The sequence below is a fragment of the Mus caroli genome, unplaced genomic scaffold, assembly GCF_978045245.1.
Source record: "Mus caroli unplaced genomic scaffold, Mus_caroli_1 scaffold_15, whole genome shotgun sequence".
Classification (NCBI taxonomy): Eukaryota; Metazoa; Chordata; class Mammalia; order Rodentia; family Muridae; genus Mus; species Mus caroli.
Genome location: NW_028227270.1, coordinates 107,806,744 through 107,822,759, shown reverse-complemented (window position 1 = coordinate 107,822,759; position 16,016 = coordinate 107,806,744). Strand labels below are relative to the sequence as shown.

Sequence of the window (16,016 nt, the reverse complement as noted above, 5' to 3'; positions counted from 1 at the left end):
TGGCGACACACACAGCAGAGGAGGTTTAATAGTGTCAGCGACTACATCGTAACAGGATCCACTTGTTACTGGAGTGCTTGTAGTAGTGCTTTCAGATGAAGGAGCACCAGGCTTAGGACAGTTTATGAGAAACTGCTGCTGCTGCTGCTGAGCCTGTTACATACAGACCATGGTACTCTGCTGCCCCTTAAACTGGAATGTTTGAGAGGCGGTGAAAGGAGCCCACCACGTGGCACTCACAAGAGGAACCTTCAGAGGTAAGATTTGTGGAAACTTTTCCCAAAGCTTTAAACTATTAGACCACGTATTCTATACGTTTTAAAGTGAATTATGCATGAAAGTCTGTGCAAACTACAACATACGTTGCAATTAACAATCAAGGAAAAACCTAGTATACTTTAGCATTAGTATTTAAGTTATATAAAATACATCTTTATAAAAGTACAGAATCTCTTTTATAAGTTTAAATTATACCCACTGAAATAGCCAGATTCTCTGCTAGTACTAAAGGGTTTATTGCTCTAAATTATTGCTTAGCCCTGTGGAGCCATGAGAAAGCTATAGCAAAAACTAGAGTTGTTTCCTAAGGAAAACTGCCTTAACAACTCAGCTGTCATCCGGTCTGTCTGGCTGAAGGCTTTCAACAGAGAACTCTTCCATAGGGCTGTGTCAGCTGCTGCTACCCTTGGCTTGCTTTGTCTGGATCCAAAGTGGAGTCTTGATGCAAAGTCCCTGCTTGTGCCAGGAAGCTGTTATTTTGTTGTCCCCAATCATAGTAGTCTGGAGCAAAGCTTTAAACAAACAAACAAAGCCAGTTCAGTGGCTTGACACAGGGTATTGCATATATGTCGTATGTGGATTTTAGCAACAGACCTGAGTCTTCAGGCCTAGTATCTTGCCCATTTTCTACCAAACAGCTATGCACACTGCTGCCAGCCTGAATTCAAGTCTACTGAACCCCGCAGAGCTTAGAAGTCTGCAACTACAGAACCTAAAACTAGCCACTGTGGAGAACACAGATTTAGGAAAAAAAAAAAAAAGGCCAGGCGGTGGTGGCACACGCCTTTAATCCCAGCACTCAGGAGGCAGAGGCAGGCAGATTTCTGAGTTCGAGGCCAGCCTGGTCTACAAAGTGAGTTCCAGGACAGCCAGGGCTATACAGAGAAACCCTGTCCTGAACAAAACCAAAAAATAAAATAAAAATAAAAAAATAAAGTGACCCCCTAAGGTGGGAGATTATCGTGCGTTTTGGATATATAACGTCTATGTCTCAAGTTCCTTGTAGGTGGAACAGGAAGACATTAGCAATTTTCTATTTGAGCTGTTGTCAGGGTTGAGTGAACACCTATAAAAGTCCTCAAGAGCGATACCTGAGATATCATTGGAACTCAAAAACACCTTTCAGTTTCCTCTATCATAGTTTCCTCTATCATGTCTTTTCTTGCTCTCGGTACAGGGTGGGTACTGCCCTCTCGGTAACTTCTGGCAAGTAGTGGTTAGGGACGCTCCAGCACTCCAGCGGGGTTACAGGGTGAAAGCGTGGGGCAGCTAGGTTAGATAGAGAAAAGCTTTAGGAAGAGGTGGAGCTCAAACTCTAGGAGGATAGCTCTTGACCCTGAGAAATCTTTATGTTGGCTTGCTTCCAGAGTCTGGACTTGACATCTGTGCTTTCCCCTACTTGCTACCTTGTCTTGTTATCTGATCAGGGGGTCTCTCCTCCCTCCTCTCTGAGACAGCAATGTGTTCTATCTCAGCTCTTTATTTCCAAACCAAGGTCCTTTCAGAGTACTCCCCCCATTTCCAAGGACTTTCACTGTTACACAGAGCAAAAAGCAAGCACGACTTTCTGAGCATTGGGTAGATCCAGGTGCACAGGGAGAGGAGGGACTGAGGGCCACAAGATGCTTCCCTTCCCCCCTTTCCTAGCTGTTATCCGGACTCTGGATCTAGCTGAAGGCACCAGGCACAGCTTGTTTACTGTCTTGAGCATACATACACCATTGTGAATGCTACCATGTGTAAGTGCCCACCCCAAAATGGACACAGTCCAGTCTGCAAGTGAATTTTCAAAGGAGGCAGTTCCCATGTGCTCTGGCATTGAGGTATGTATGCCCCAGGGCCAGCCACGATGCTTACCCAGAAAAGGGACTCCCACAGATCTGGAACCATGAGAACTTAATTATACTGACCTCACAGGACTGTAGCAAACAATGAATGAGATGACACTTGTGAGTATCTTAGTAAATAATTGGTTAAGAATGACAAATTTCAAATTTTGGTTCTTATAATATATTCACTCTAATGATAATTGTTCATATATTCTCTGGCTTTAGAAGAGGATCCAAGATGTCTGCCTGGATGTCCCAGATCACGTTCCAGTGAGTGAGTGGAGCAGCACATGCCCTGGCTCTCTCTGGGTGGGCTCGGAGAGGTCCTATAAGTAAAGGTGGATTTCTTTTAAAACCAGCACAGCTCTTAAGCATTCCATGGACTACGGAGTAGGAAAAACGCCAGGGGGGGGGGGGGTCTTTAAGAATCCTTGACACTGGCTACTTCCCATGGTGAACCTGGCCCTGCAGAACTGCTCTGTGCAGTAGGAGTCTTCCACTCGAGTCCGTCCGTTACAGCGGCCCAGCACTCTCCAACAGGAGTTGGCTCTTACCTTCCCTGAAGTCCCTGAGGGGCAATGTTCCAGGCAAGGTCATCATCACTGTCATATCTTCGGGGGTTGTCAAAGAAGTAAGATCTGGGACTGAATCCATGGCTGGGGACCATCCCAGGATTGGTCTAGAAGAAGACATCATCCTTTTAGCATCCATGCAGACAACCGCATGAGGAAAGAGTGCTATCACTAGCTGGAGTGCTTAATGTGTCTGCACATGCTTTGGGGTGGGGGTGGGGTGGGGTTCAGGGTCTCTCGTATCCTAGGCTAGTCTCAAGCTAAAGATGTCATTGAATTTTTTTTATTTTCCTCTACGTTTCAAGTGCTGGGTACTGAATCTAAGTTTTCCTGTATGCTCAGTAGCACTCTACCAACTGAGCTACAGTCCCCAAAATACAGCATGGGGGAGGGAGGACCTATAGATTTTTTAAAAAGACCTGAAAATAGGAAGAGGACTAATTGGTGAGACAAGAGATCAGTAGAAAAGAGAGTGGATAAACAAAAACATGCCGGTATAAACACCACAGTGAAATCCATTATGTACATACAGTTAATAAGGCTAATAAATCCATAGCTCTTAACTTCCAGTGGTGAATATACTTAATCCTCACTGATCTGTCCAAATAGCCAGGCATGGTCATTTGTGACTATAACCCCAGCACCTGGGAGGCCAAGGTAAGAGGTTTTAGCTCAAGGTCAGCCATGCCCTATAGTGGGATTGTCTCAAGAAGTTCCCCAGACTAAAGCAGCGTGTCCACATAGAGACACAGCTGTATAATCACACAGGCTCTCAGGGGAGTATCTTATCCCAGGATCCTCTCTCCATCCTTTCATCCTTTTTGCCCCAAACTGAATTCTCAAAAAATGCAAGCATACATTTTTGGAGTCCATCCCAGCAGAGAAGGCAGAGATAGCCAGGTTGGGCTTCATCTCCCATCTCACCCTGCTCGGTTTCCTGTGCCTGGCTCAGTAGTGACCACCAGAGATGAGTGGGGAAAAGGGCAGCAAGCTGTTATCTGGGTGTGGACCATGGGTGTGTCATGTCCATGGGCATCCTTCTGTGCCCTCCTCCTACTCAAACTGTCCAGAACTTCACTCCCCACCCTCCTGAGTGCATATGCATCAGGAAGGCAAAGCTGTAGCCTAGCTTGTGTGGTGCAGCAAGGCTTCCAGGGGATTCTAAACTTGACTTGGTTTTCTCTTCTGTAGTGCTGGTTAAGCAGAAGGTGTGGGTGGCTTTAGCATGGTCACCAAGATGCCACTGCACTACTCTCCCACTCCCTGGACTGGTCATCAAGTCCGAGGATAGAGTGAGTCTGTTTTCCTTTTTTTTTTTTTTTTCTAAGATTTATTTATATGAGTACACTGTAGCTGTCTTCAGATACACCACAGGAGGGCGTCAGATCTCATTACAGATGGTTGTGAGCCACCATGTGGTTGTGGGAATTGAACTCAGGACCTTTGGAAGAGCAGTCAGTGCTCTTAACCACTCTCCAGCCATCTCTCCAGCCATTTTCCTTTTTTCACTGGTACTTTCAGACAAGGTATCATGTCGCTCAAGCTGGCCTTGAACTCATTACGTAGGCAAGGACCACTGAACCTCTCTGCTCCACCTGCTTCTATCTCCCCAGTGCTAGGATTGCATGCCTGGTGTTATGTGTGACTAAGGATCAAACTCAGGGCTTCATTCATATTAGGCAAGCACGCTACCAGATGCCCTATCTCCAGCCCTCCATTTTCTGCTAGAAGAGCAGCAGTGTATGTGTTTGGAGGACAGTGAATACTGTCCCCGGGCTATGAGATGTACTTAACTTTCATTTCTTTTGTAAAATACAGCTAAATCCCCAAACACATTACTTTGAGAAAATTAAGGGAAAAGAAGATTTTCCCTTTAAGAGTCCTGGATGACCTACCCCGCAGAGAGATGCAAGGAGCGCCACTGGAAAGGGGAGGGGCGTACATCCTCCTCACCAGTTTCAGGAGGATTAGGGACACCGGCAAACAGTCAAGGAAGGAGTACTTACAAGATCCTTCGTGGGATTTCTGACTCGGAAGAAATAAACCACCAAGGTGGTGGGTAGGAGCTCCCACACGAAAAGCACCACGCCAAACACTACGTAGCCGGCATCACCCAGCTGGCTCTTCAGATCTGCCTGTGCCAGAGCAAGGAGAAGAGAGTCATGAGACTTCCTGTGTTGGAGGACAGAGAGCAGAAAACTGAAATGCTTCACCTAAGGCTTGCACTTTGAAACTTGGTTGCAGCGATAGGTCAGGCCTTGGAGGACTCTGGAACCCATTTAAGAAGATAGATTACGACTGGCTATTCATTTACTTTTGTGGTTCAGGAATGAACTCAGAGCCCACATCCCAGCCCTGACTCCTAAAGGAGAGCGGCTTGTCTGTCCAGAGTCATCCTGACATTAGCCACACTATTCTCCAACCCATGAGGGCTGACCACAGGCAGGAAAAGTCCTCTGAGCAAGGCAGAGCCTAAGGGGATGGCTATGGAGGGAATGTCCCAGGATAGAGGGGAACCAGTTATGGCAGCTTCTCGGCCCATTACCAGGAAGAGAGCACTGAGCCACAGCCTGGTCCTCAAGCCTTTTCTAACACATCGTGCTGAAAGCCCAGACCAGACGCTGGTCCCCAGAGTGATGATTCTCAGGTCTCCTAGATCATCACCACAGCTCAGCCCTGTGTGGTATCCTTTTCACTGAGAAGGCATGGGCACTTGAAACCACTAAAAAAATGAGCACCTCAAAAGCATCACACCCCAAGCAGAGAGTTTTAAGCTCTTGATTGGAAGGAATTTGTTTAAGTTGCTGCTTGGTGGAGCTTCAGTTTGGAGAGAGAAAGGCCAAGTGGGTAGCAGTGATGGTCTGAACGCATCCATGCCAGTGCCACTGCCTGCTCCTGAAACCCCCGTGCACGAAGAACAGCTGTATGAACAGCCACTGCTTAAGTAAGGTCTAGAAATCCCATGTCTGGTTTCCCCCAAACGGTACACATTACCTGAGCGTCCTTTCCTTGCTTTCTCCCGCTGCACCTGTGCGCCAGGCGTGTTGCCAGGTTACAGTCATAGTTTCATCTTTTCCAGGGCTAACGTGCATGCAGCCATTTGGGATTTAGCTCACTGCGGTCATTTTGTTTTTATATTTTTTTAATCTTATTGTCTTAACAAATCAGCTCCCGTTGTGACCACTGGTGGGATTTTATAGCTAAACTAACACACTTTTGGGTATTTGCTGTTTTTCCAGGTGACACTAGGGAGTGCTTGCAGAACAATCCAGTAGAGACCCTTTTGAGGAGTTATCTGTGTTTACACCTCACTGGGCAGTCAACTCCCACAGGCAAGGAAAAATGCCTGCTTGCTCTTGAACACCTAACACTGCATGACAGCAGGCACTTGCTGCATGCTACTAACCTGGTTCCCACTGAGGCAGCCATCTGACCACATTCCACTGCTCTGGTCCCTGTGCAGGCAGCACCTCGCCCAGCCCCCATGTATCTAGTCCCCACTGATTTGGTCCCCAGTGTCATAGCAACTCACTACATTCCACTGATCTGGTCACTGTGCAGCACCTTGTCATGTCCCACCTACCTGGTCGGATACATTGTACCAGTCATAATCAAAGGAATGGACGCTCTTGATCTGAGAAAATGACAAGATGAACAGGTTGTAGCAGGCCCGAGAGGTGTAGAGCAAGATGACGGTGACACCAATGGCAGTTACCTGACACACTGATGAGCCCTGGAAGACAAAGCCAACAGGAATGGACCATTGCTGGTGTACCCACTGCAGGCACACTAGCTGCCTCCCTCCCTGTGTATGTCTGTCTGTCTGTACCTGGAACCTGCTGATCCTCTGCCTCCTGCCTAGCACATACTGTTGCACTCAGCTATTAATATAGTTTCTGGGAGACTTGGACCCAGGTTCTTATGTCTGCACTTGATTGAGGTATCACCCTAGCCCACAACGATCTTTAAGAACCAGAATATCAAAACGTTCATCAGATCTCTTAAGTCCCACTGCTCAGTAACAAGATCCAGGCTGATTAACATACCGGGCCAGTCCCAGTCAGGAAGCATATAGCCTTATTCAGGGTGTAGAAGAACCTTTTAGACTGGGAACACAGAAGTTCTGCTTGGCCCCTGGGGTGGGGTCACTTGAGTTATCTGTGACTTATCCCTCTTCAGTTTGTCAGTTCCTGCAGTCAGTTTAAGGACCCTCATCTAGTTAACAGGAGCAAAGAAAGGCAGGGCTGACTTGTATCCTGCACCGAGGAGTCATTAATCAGAGCATCCTTCATTTTGTCACAGGGGTCAGCTAAGTACACCTGACAATCTATGATATAATCCTTCCTTTAAAAAAAAAACTGCAGTTTTGGGGCTGGTGAGATGGTTCAGTGGTTGAGAGCACTGACTGTTCTTCCGGAGGTCCTGAGTTCAAATTGTATTGCTGGGGCTACCACATGATGGCTCACAACCACCCGTAACGAGATATGACGCCCTCTTCCGGAGTGTCTGAAAACAGCTACAGTGTTCCTTCATATAATAAATAAATAAATAATCTTAAAAAAAAAAAACCTGCAGTTTTTTTCAAAATTTTTGCACAACTCATGTATAAGAGATAAGGTAATGAACTTTATGGCAAAAATCAAGGGTAAAATTCATCAAGATTCATCATGAAAGAACTGGCCCAGCTAATGTGTAGGATTTTCCTCAGTCCAGCTGAATCACAGGTGCCCTGTGAGGGCTTGAAGCAGAAATTTTCATCTACTGATCACTGTTTGTTTGTTTTTTGTTTTTCGAGACAGGGTTTCTCTGTGTAGCCCTGGCTGTCCTGGAACTCACTCTGTAGACCAGGCTGGTCTTGAACTCAGAAATCCGCCTGCCTCTGCTTCCCAAGTGCTAGGATTAAAGGCGTGTGCCACCACTGCCTAGCACTACTGATCACTTCTAAAGACACAACTTGATGGGAGCCCAGCTGCCCTGCAATTCTCAGGCCAAGGGCACACTAAGGCCAGAAGAGTCCTGGAGAAAAGCTACTGCAGACTCGTCACAACCTACACAGGCTCTGCCTTCAGAAGCACAGACACTGGAAAAATCACTTAATGTCTTCACAACTGGCAAGGCCGGGCAAGAGAAATGATGAGGGTAAGGATGGAGGTGGGTTCAGTCACCCTGGCTATCCAGGGCCCAACACTACTCTCTACATATCTACCTACCCCATTCTTACCCACCTAAGCTTTCCAGGGCTCAGGTTGGGAACCTGTCAGAAAAGGAGAGTCAGGGACCTGGCTGAAGCATTTTGGTACCACATTTTGGGTATGTCTGCCCATCTCATAATCCTGGGGATAAGACAGCATGGAGCTCAGGCTGTGAGACACAGTGGTGGTTAAGAGACACGAGCTGCCTCCTCCTTTAAGTCTGACTCCATCATGCAGCAAGTGCCGGAAACATTCCCACAGCCAGGGAGAGGCTGGTGAGGTTACTGCCTGACTGAGTCATAACAGAGGTACAACAAATGTTAGCTGTTGTTAGTGCTGACCCCTGACCCCCGACCCCCGACAGCCCACATTCACTTCAGCTCTGTATTTGTGAGCACTGACCTGGAACAAGTGCTCAGCCTTGATGTTTTTGTCCACTAAATGGGGATTTAATACTACCTACCCCATTGAAATGGGAGACTGGCATTATTAGCTCAGGCACTAAAAATGTCCAAGTCACACCTGCAGGTCTTAAGTCCATAATCTCAGCTATACTGGAGGTGGCTGAAGCAGGAGGATTGCAAGTCCAGCCTAGGTAACAGTGAGTTCAAGGCCAGCCCAGGCAACTTACAAAGACCTTGTCTCCAAATCATTTTTAAAATGCCTGGGGCTGTAACTCTGTGGTAGATGCTTGCCTAACAAACATGAGCCCTGGGTTTGATGTCCAACACCACAAACATAAGTTAACAGTGTTAAACAGTTGTAGTTCTAAACCAGACTAAGTTTTCCCAGAGACTCTACATGCCCTATACTACGCTAGCTAAACCACTTGGATACAAAGTTCAGTGAACCAGAGTGAGCACCATCTGTTTGTCCTATGTGTAAGCCAGGAAGCCATTTTCAGACTAAGACACCTTGATCACATTCCCACCTTTACCTTTGACTCCAAGTAGATGTTGGCCAGGGACATCTTGGAGATTTTGTAGAGGCAGATGGAGAGAGAGATAGCACACAGCACAAAGAGTGTGTCATTGATGGCCACTCTCACCGAGACGATAACCTTCCTGTCCCAGTCTCCCGTCTTCACCAGCACAGCACAGGTCAGATTCACCAACAGGAAAACAAGGCTGATGAAAAGTGAGGCCAGGTAGAGGGGTAACCTGGAGGAGACGAGAGGCATGCTTCAGGAATTGTCACTTCATATTAGCTATACATCCTGGGCCAGTCTAGAAAGTAGCTGGGATGTTGGGCTCATTGCTGAGGCAGGAGCATGGCTCTTGGCAATAGACATTCTCAGCTCCAAATTACAAAATGGCTACTTTCTGGGCCCCCTTGCCTGAGGATCCTTCCTTCACAGGGTCTCATTTCTAAGAGGTGGCAAGGACTGTTTTAGGTCTGTGCCTATTGGCTGCATTGCCTGAGCATCCTATTCAAATTGCCTGTACATGAGGATGAGAACAGGCTTGGGCTCAGAGAACTCCAGCGGGAGCACAAATGTCTACCCCATCACCCTCAGCATGGGTAAAGGGGCCACAATACAATTTTTGTTGAGCCTCATCTTTGAAAACTAAAACTGTGATGCCTGCCTTACAAGGTGGTCACTGAAGACAGATTGCTCAGTCCTTCATATTCACTGTATCCATATCCCAGACTCAACCAGCCAAGAAACAAAGCAACTGAACTGCATCTGTGCTGAACACCTACAGACTTCTCTTGACATCTGTGGTGGTTTGAAAAGTTACGGTTCCCACAGACTTGTGTTTGAACGCTTGGCCCATAGGGAGTGGCACTAATTAAGAAGTGTGGCCTTGTTGGAAGAAGTGTGTCCTCCAAAGCACTTGGTGGGCTTTGGGGTCTGCTATGCTCAAGATACATCCAATTTAGCACACAGCCATCCTCCTGCTGCCTTCGGATCAAGATGTAGAATTCTCAGCTCTTCCTCCAGCACCATGTCTGCCTGTATCCTGCCATATTCCCCACCGTGATGATAATAGACTAAGCCTCTGAAATTGTAAGCCAGCCCCAGTTAAATGTTTTCCTTTGTAAGAGTTGCCGTGGCCACTTCACACTTGTGAAGAGCTGTGTCTCTTTACAGCAATGGAAACACTAAGACAACATTATTCCTTAAAACACTATTTTCATAACTCACGTTATGTTAGGTATTTAACTTAGGACATGACATATATAATATATAACTGTATACATGGCACACCCATGTGGTAGACAAGCAAAAAGGGCTGAAGTTGTGTACCTCAAAAACGGACTGGTGTGAGGGCTTTACAGACAGCTCAGCAGACGAGTATTGGTTCGAACACCCAGAACCCACAAAAAAAGGGCATGGCTATACACATGTGATGGGGGTGGGGCGTGACTGATGGGGGTTGTTAGTCACCAGATTCGGTGAGAGACTACCTCAAAGGAGTGAGGACAGGGATAGAGCTAGATGTGCAGCGTCAATGTCTCCTCTGGCTTCTGAGTGCACAAGTGGATTCATATACGCATATATAACCCCCACACACACACACACACACACACACACTAGACTGGCACAGGTTGCCTGTACTTGTAATCTCAATCCCAGTTAGACCCCATGATCCCATGAAGCCTTTTGCTCTCTGGCTTCCAGCACAGCCTGTAATCAGCTGACCTTTGCCAATACTGACCCTTCCATACCTACACACGTGCACTCTCTCTTGTCTCTGCTCTCCTGGGTCCCTTATACTTAAACTCCGTGAGATGAGGAATCAGCTCATGCCTCCACCTATACAAGGTTCAGAGTCTGAGGCCTAGCTGTGCCCACCACCACAGCAGGCCTGTGTGTGTGCATATGTCCTGCCACTGTCGAGTATGTTTTGAGATGGAAGGAGTGGGTGGAGGATGTAGCTTGGCTGCTAGAGTGCTTGCCCTGGGTTTGATTCTCAATGCTGTGTGTGTAAGCTGGGAATGGTGGTCTCTGCCTGCCATCCCAGCACTTGAGATGTGGAAGCAGGAGAGAACCAGAAGTCCATGGTCATCTTCAGTGACATAATGAGTTGGAGGCCAGCATGGAATACATGAGACCTCACCTAAGAAGGAAGAACTTGGGCCCAAAGTCCTGTGTGAGAACCTGAACCTGATTCCCTCTGTCTCTCAAAATACTCTATCACAAAATCTCCCTGTTGGAGACAGCTTGCCATGGACAAGGGACATCTTCCCCGGTGGACAGAAAGGACTATGAGCGCCTTCTTGCACAGTCCTGAATCCAGAGCCACTGCACCTCTGGATCATCATCTGATAAAAAGGGGAAGTCACTTAAGACAGCCAGTTCTAATGACTAGGAGTTGCCCCCCCACACACACACACACCTCAGTGTGTGTCCAGAGAGATAAGGTCCCAGTGGATTGGAGTTGGTCACTGGCACTAGAGTGCAGTTGGGACAGAGGATGGGTAGGGCATGGATTAGCTACATAGGCTGATTCATCGCCTGACCACATCCAGGCTCCAGGAGGACGATGGCAGCAGCACTGGGGCAGGAGAGATTACAACCTGTGCCTCCCAGGGAGCTCCAGGAACAGTGAAGGTGATGGCTGGGATCTGGAAGCAGGGATGTCAGGGAGGTGGTGGGACCTGAACCCAGAAGTAGAGCTCCTGGGGCACCGTAGAGTCTTGGTCCCAAATCTCAGCCCTCTAAACCCAGAGGTTTCTCCTTTGCCTCTTCTGTGGTCCCACTGTGTCCTTTGGTGTGTGATGCACTCACCAATTCAGCTCTGCCACATGCACCACTTCGAACCCATCTTAGAAATAAAGCCATTTCTCCAGGGACTGCTTCCCTTCTTGAAACCTTTGCAGCTGATGCCCTATGGCCAAGGGCATCTGGAAACTACAGCTCCTACCAAGACCCAGTACTGCTACAGGATCTGACCTAAAGGTTGACACGAAGAAACCACAGATACAAAAAAGCTCTGCCAGGGCTTTGTGCTCTGATGAAGACTTGGCAGTAGCCTACAAACCCAGCACACTTTATACATGTAATTAGAAGTTTATTGTAAAAGTGAGTTCCAGGACAGCCAAGGCTACACAGAGAAACCCTGCCTCGAAAAACCAAAAAAAAAAAAAAAAGAAGTTTATTGTATATTGAGTAAGGAGGTAGGGTTATTATATACAGCTGAATAAGGAGGGAGGCTTAACTAATTTCAATAGGGATGTCTCTGTAGAGACACACTCTCAGGCTTCCAGGAAGAAGGTACTGTGAACAGTGCAAATGCACACATTTGCATACCAACCAGGGAAGGCTTTGCCACTTTCCTGAGCTTACCCAGAGTCTTGGTTACTGTTCCGTTGCTGTGTGGAGACACTAAGGGCACTTATAAAAGGAAGCATTTAGTTGGGGGTTGCTTACAGTTTCAGAGGGTTAACACTTGATCATCATGGCAGAAAGCAGACAGGCATGGCCTGGAGCAGTAGCTGAGAGCGTTACAGCATAGTCTGCTGGCTATCTGTCCAGGTGACTCCTCAGGATACGATCTTACATATCATTAAAACTACGGCTATTGTTCTTTCATCACAACAGCAAAGCACACTGGGAAAGTACCAAAGGATAAAGTGTTGGGAAAACAAAGGGCACCACAGGGCACCATAGAATACCAAGGGGTACCATGGGGCACCAACAAGCATCTCAAACACCATCCAGTCGCAGAGAACGCTATGGTACATCATCCAGCAGCATGAACCCTAGCACCCGCTGCCAGCTGTGGATGGGCCCTGCATTCCACTTTCTATCTGGCTGCCACAGCAAGACTAACAAACCTTCATTTCCCCCTTCCCTGCCGCCCACCTTCTGCCCTCGGCCCACGAGAAGAGGGTGTGAGAAGCAGGCTAGATCCACGGTTCTCCACTCTGGTCTGCACAGGCTGATCTTCCCACCTGTGTCCTTCCTCTCCTACATGTCTGGGTATCAAAGCCAGTTCTCTGAACCTGCAGGGTCCAACAGTCTTTAAAGTTAGAATGTGGGACTAAGGAAGTGGCTCAGCAAGTAAGAGTGCTTACTGCGAGATTGTGAGGAAGTGAAAGGCCAGGTGTGGTTGCATCTGCACGTCATGCCAACACTGTGGCGGGCAGAGACAAGAGGATTTCTGGGGCTAGCTAGTTGCAAACCTAGTTCAAGTTCGGTGAGAAGCCTGAAAACGGCAGAGAGGGATAGAGCAGGACACCTGTCGGCCTCCTCTGGCCCCCACATGAGTATTTGGGGTGGGCGTCCCCATATGCGTGATGCACATTTATGACCTAGCACTGGGGAGGTAGAAGCAGGAGGACCAGGAGTTCAAGGTTACTCTCTGCTACCTAAGGAGTTTAAGGACAGCCTGTGCTGTACACTAGCTAGCTCAGATCCCCACCCTCACCATGCTAAAACAGAAAAGGAAAGAAAAGGTCAGAACGCAAGCTTTCAGGTGCTTTGTTAGACATAGAACCTGGATGGCATCCATCACTGCAGGTCCTGGGGGGTGGGGAGCGCAAGGGGAGGCAGTTCTCACTTCTGCCCGTGTGTCTGCAGATTGAGCATCACTCGTCCAGACACCGCAAAGGTTACAGGGTCAGCCTGGTTGGCACATGAATGGGGGTTACAGTACAAGGGAACACAAGCTGGTGTGTCACCAATGGCAGCTTTCCACGCGGACTCACTTTTAACTGCATCCCTCATCCAAAATGCTTGTGACGACGAAAAGCCCTGGTTTAATCCCAAGTACAATGAATTAATTATAAAAATCAAGTTGTTTTAAAAAGCTGGGAATGTAACATTAGAATGACACATCTTGGGAACAGACCCCAAGCGTAAAGAACAAACAAATCACTTATGTTTTCATATGCATCTTCAGGTGCTTGAGTGTGAGAGCATTTGCCATTTTGAGATGCTTTGCCTCCCGGCTCCAACATCCCAGCATGTGAGTGGACTCCAGCTCTCTCTCTTTACAGTGTGATGGAAACACATACTGAATACCCAGCACTGACGACAAACTGCAGAGCAGTCAATGGTGGGCACATATTCTCAATCCATACACAATTTTCTGAATGTGTATCCTGGATACAGACTAGGGGTAAAAGCCATCGCTTCTGGGGGCTGAAGAGATGGCTCTGTGGTTAAGTAAGTGTATTGCTCATTCAGGAGACATGAGTTCATTCCCCAGCAACCCCAGCAAGCAGCTTACAACTCCATATAACTCCAGCTCCAGAGGTCGAACACCTCTGGCCTTCTCAGGTATCCCCATAACGCACACACATGCACACGCACACGCACACACACACATACACACCTAAAAGCATTTAAATAAGAGTGATACTCTTAGAATGTTGAGTAAAAAATGTCTGAAGAGTCCTCATTACATACACAGTCATCACCTCAGAACCTATAAGGGATTGGTTTTAAGATGCCAAAGATACCAAAATCCAAAGATGCCTGGACAATCCTTACAGAGGATGGCTTATTCACTTAGACCTTATGTGTATGTATTCTCCTGAATCAAGTCCATGTCACACATGATACCCAATATAATGTAAATACTATCTAAATAACTGACGAGAAGAATGTCTGTATATGATCACTATGTGTGTGGGTTTATATGTGACAGCATATAGGTGGGAATCAGAGGACGATATATTGTAGTCACTTCTTTCTACCATGTAGGTTCTGGGGCTAGAACTCAGGTCATCGGGCTTAACAGCAAGCACCTTCACGCACTGAGCCCTCTTACCAGCCCATTTCTTAGTATTTTTGAGCCATTGATGGTTGAATCAAGGATGAAGAAGGCTGACTGTATTTAAATGAAATCCGGGTACATTTCTTTGGTGACACAGTGATTCACGTTTCCAGCATTTTGTGCCTGTGGTAGTGGAGTGCTTTTGAGGCAAGCTCATGAAACACAAAGAATGCCTTTTGCCCCAGCCCTCCCTGAGGCCTTTCCTTATAGCACCCATAGCCAAACCTGACTATTCCTGCTTGCCTTTGATGAAATGGGGTCTCATTAGCCCAGATTAGCTCAAAATTCACTATATAGCACAGAGAAGCCTCAAATGCAAGATCCTGCCTCAGCACCCAAGTGTGCACCCTCATACCTGACCCAAATCTGACCATTCGAAGCTTTGGAGAATGACTGATTTCTCTGACAATGCAGGAGGTGCACGCACTGTCACCTTTCCCATAAACTGGGTGTATCCCTCCAGGCCATGCATGTCACTCTCCTAGGCTCCTAGAACAAGCCAGAACAGCCTCAAACTTGGTATCTAGCTGAGATGACTTGGGACCGCTGGTCCCTCTGCTTCCACCCTCAGAGTCCAGCGGTCACAGGTGTGCAGCACATTCCAGGGATTGAACACAAGGCTTTGTGTATGCTCGTGAGCACTCTACCAAAAGCTACATTCTTTTAAATAGTGTTTGAAGCAAGCATGATTGTGCGTACCTGAAAAACAAGCAAGCAAGCAAGCAAGAGGCAGAGGAATGTGGATAGAGTGTGCAAGGCAAACCTGGAGGAAATGTGAGGGGGTGTGGTGGCACGTGTGTGTGTGTGTGTGTGTGTATGTGTGTGTGTGTGTTGTTACAGAGGCCCCCTGCAAATCCTATCACAGGCTCTCATGAACAAGAACATATTCCACCTGGCAAACAGGACCCCTGAAGGGCTGTCTGGATGTTTACAGAGGGGAAACTGGGTACACATCAGCTGGCAAAACAGGTTCTATGTACAAACACTTCACCTTCTGCCTGAGAAGCAACGTTCTGGAGTACTTGTTCTGGGGTACTTACCGGTATTTGAGTAGTTCTGGAGAATATTTTGACTTGGCCTTGAAAATCACCTGCAATGACAGAAAAATAAGGAAGTTGGGGCACAGAATATAGACAGCAACGAAATGTCACCATCACTTAGCGTCCCCTTTCTTTTGCATCCAGATACCAGGCACTTTGCCTGACAGTGTAAAGCAGTCCTTGGAAGGCTGCGGTAAAGAGGGTACCAGGTTCAAGGACTGCCTAGGCTACAAAGTGAGTTTAGCAACTTGGCAAAACCATGTCTCAAAAAGTAAAATACAGACTGTGGATGTAACTCAGGGGTCAAAAACTTGCCTAACGTGTGCAAGGTCTTGGGTTCAGTTCCCAGTACTGAAGAAAAGAAACCCAAACA

General features: G+C 47.3%; 1 protein-coding gene across 3 annotated transcripts in view; it reads right to left on the bottom strand.

The window, feature by feature from the left end:
• The window catches only part of Gpr137b (G protein-coupled receptor 137B), a 34,857-nt gene continuing 18,841 nt past the window's right edge, over positions 1-16,016 (bottom strand). The window contains exons 2-8 of one of the 3 annotated variants that reach the window (XR_015045484.1): positions 15,644-15,693; positions 8,810-9,032; positions 6,264-6,413; positions 4,687-4,815; positions 2,663-2,787; positions 2,190-2,434; positions 1-791 (exon numbers count right to left, since the gene is read on the bottom strand). Coding sequence is in view for 2 of the 3 variants with exons in the window: in XM_021180412.2 (XP_021036071.1) it covers positions 2,299-2,434; positions 2,663-2,787; positions 4,687-4,815; positions 6,264-6,413; positions 8,810-9,032; positions 15,644-15,693 (813 nt within the window). In the remaining variant the exon portion in view is untranslated. Of the gene's footprint in view, positions 2,435-2,662; positions 2,788-4,686; positions 4,816-6,263; positions 6,414-8,809; positions 9,033-15,643; positions 15,694-16,016 lie in introns of all 3 variants that reach the window. The other 2 variants (XM_021180412.2, XM_021180413.2) reach the window with 2 other exon arrangements.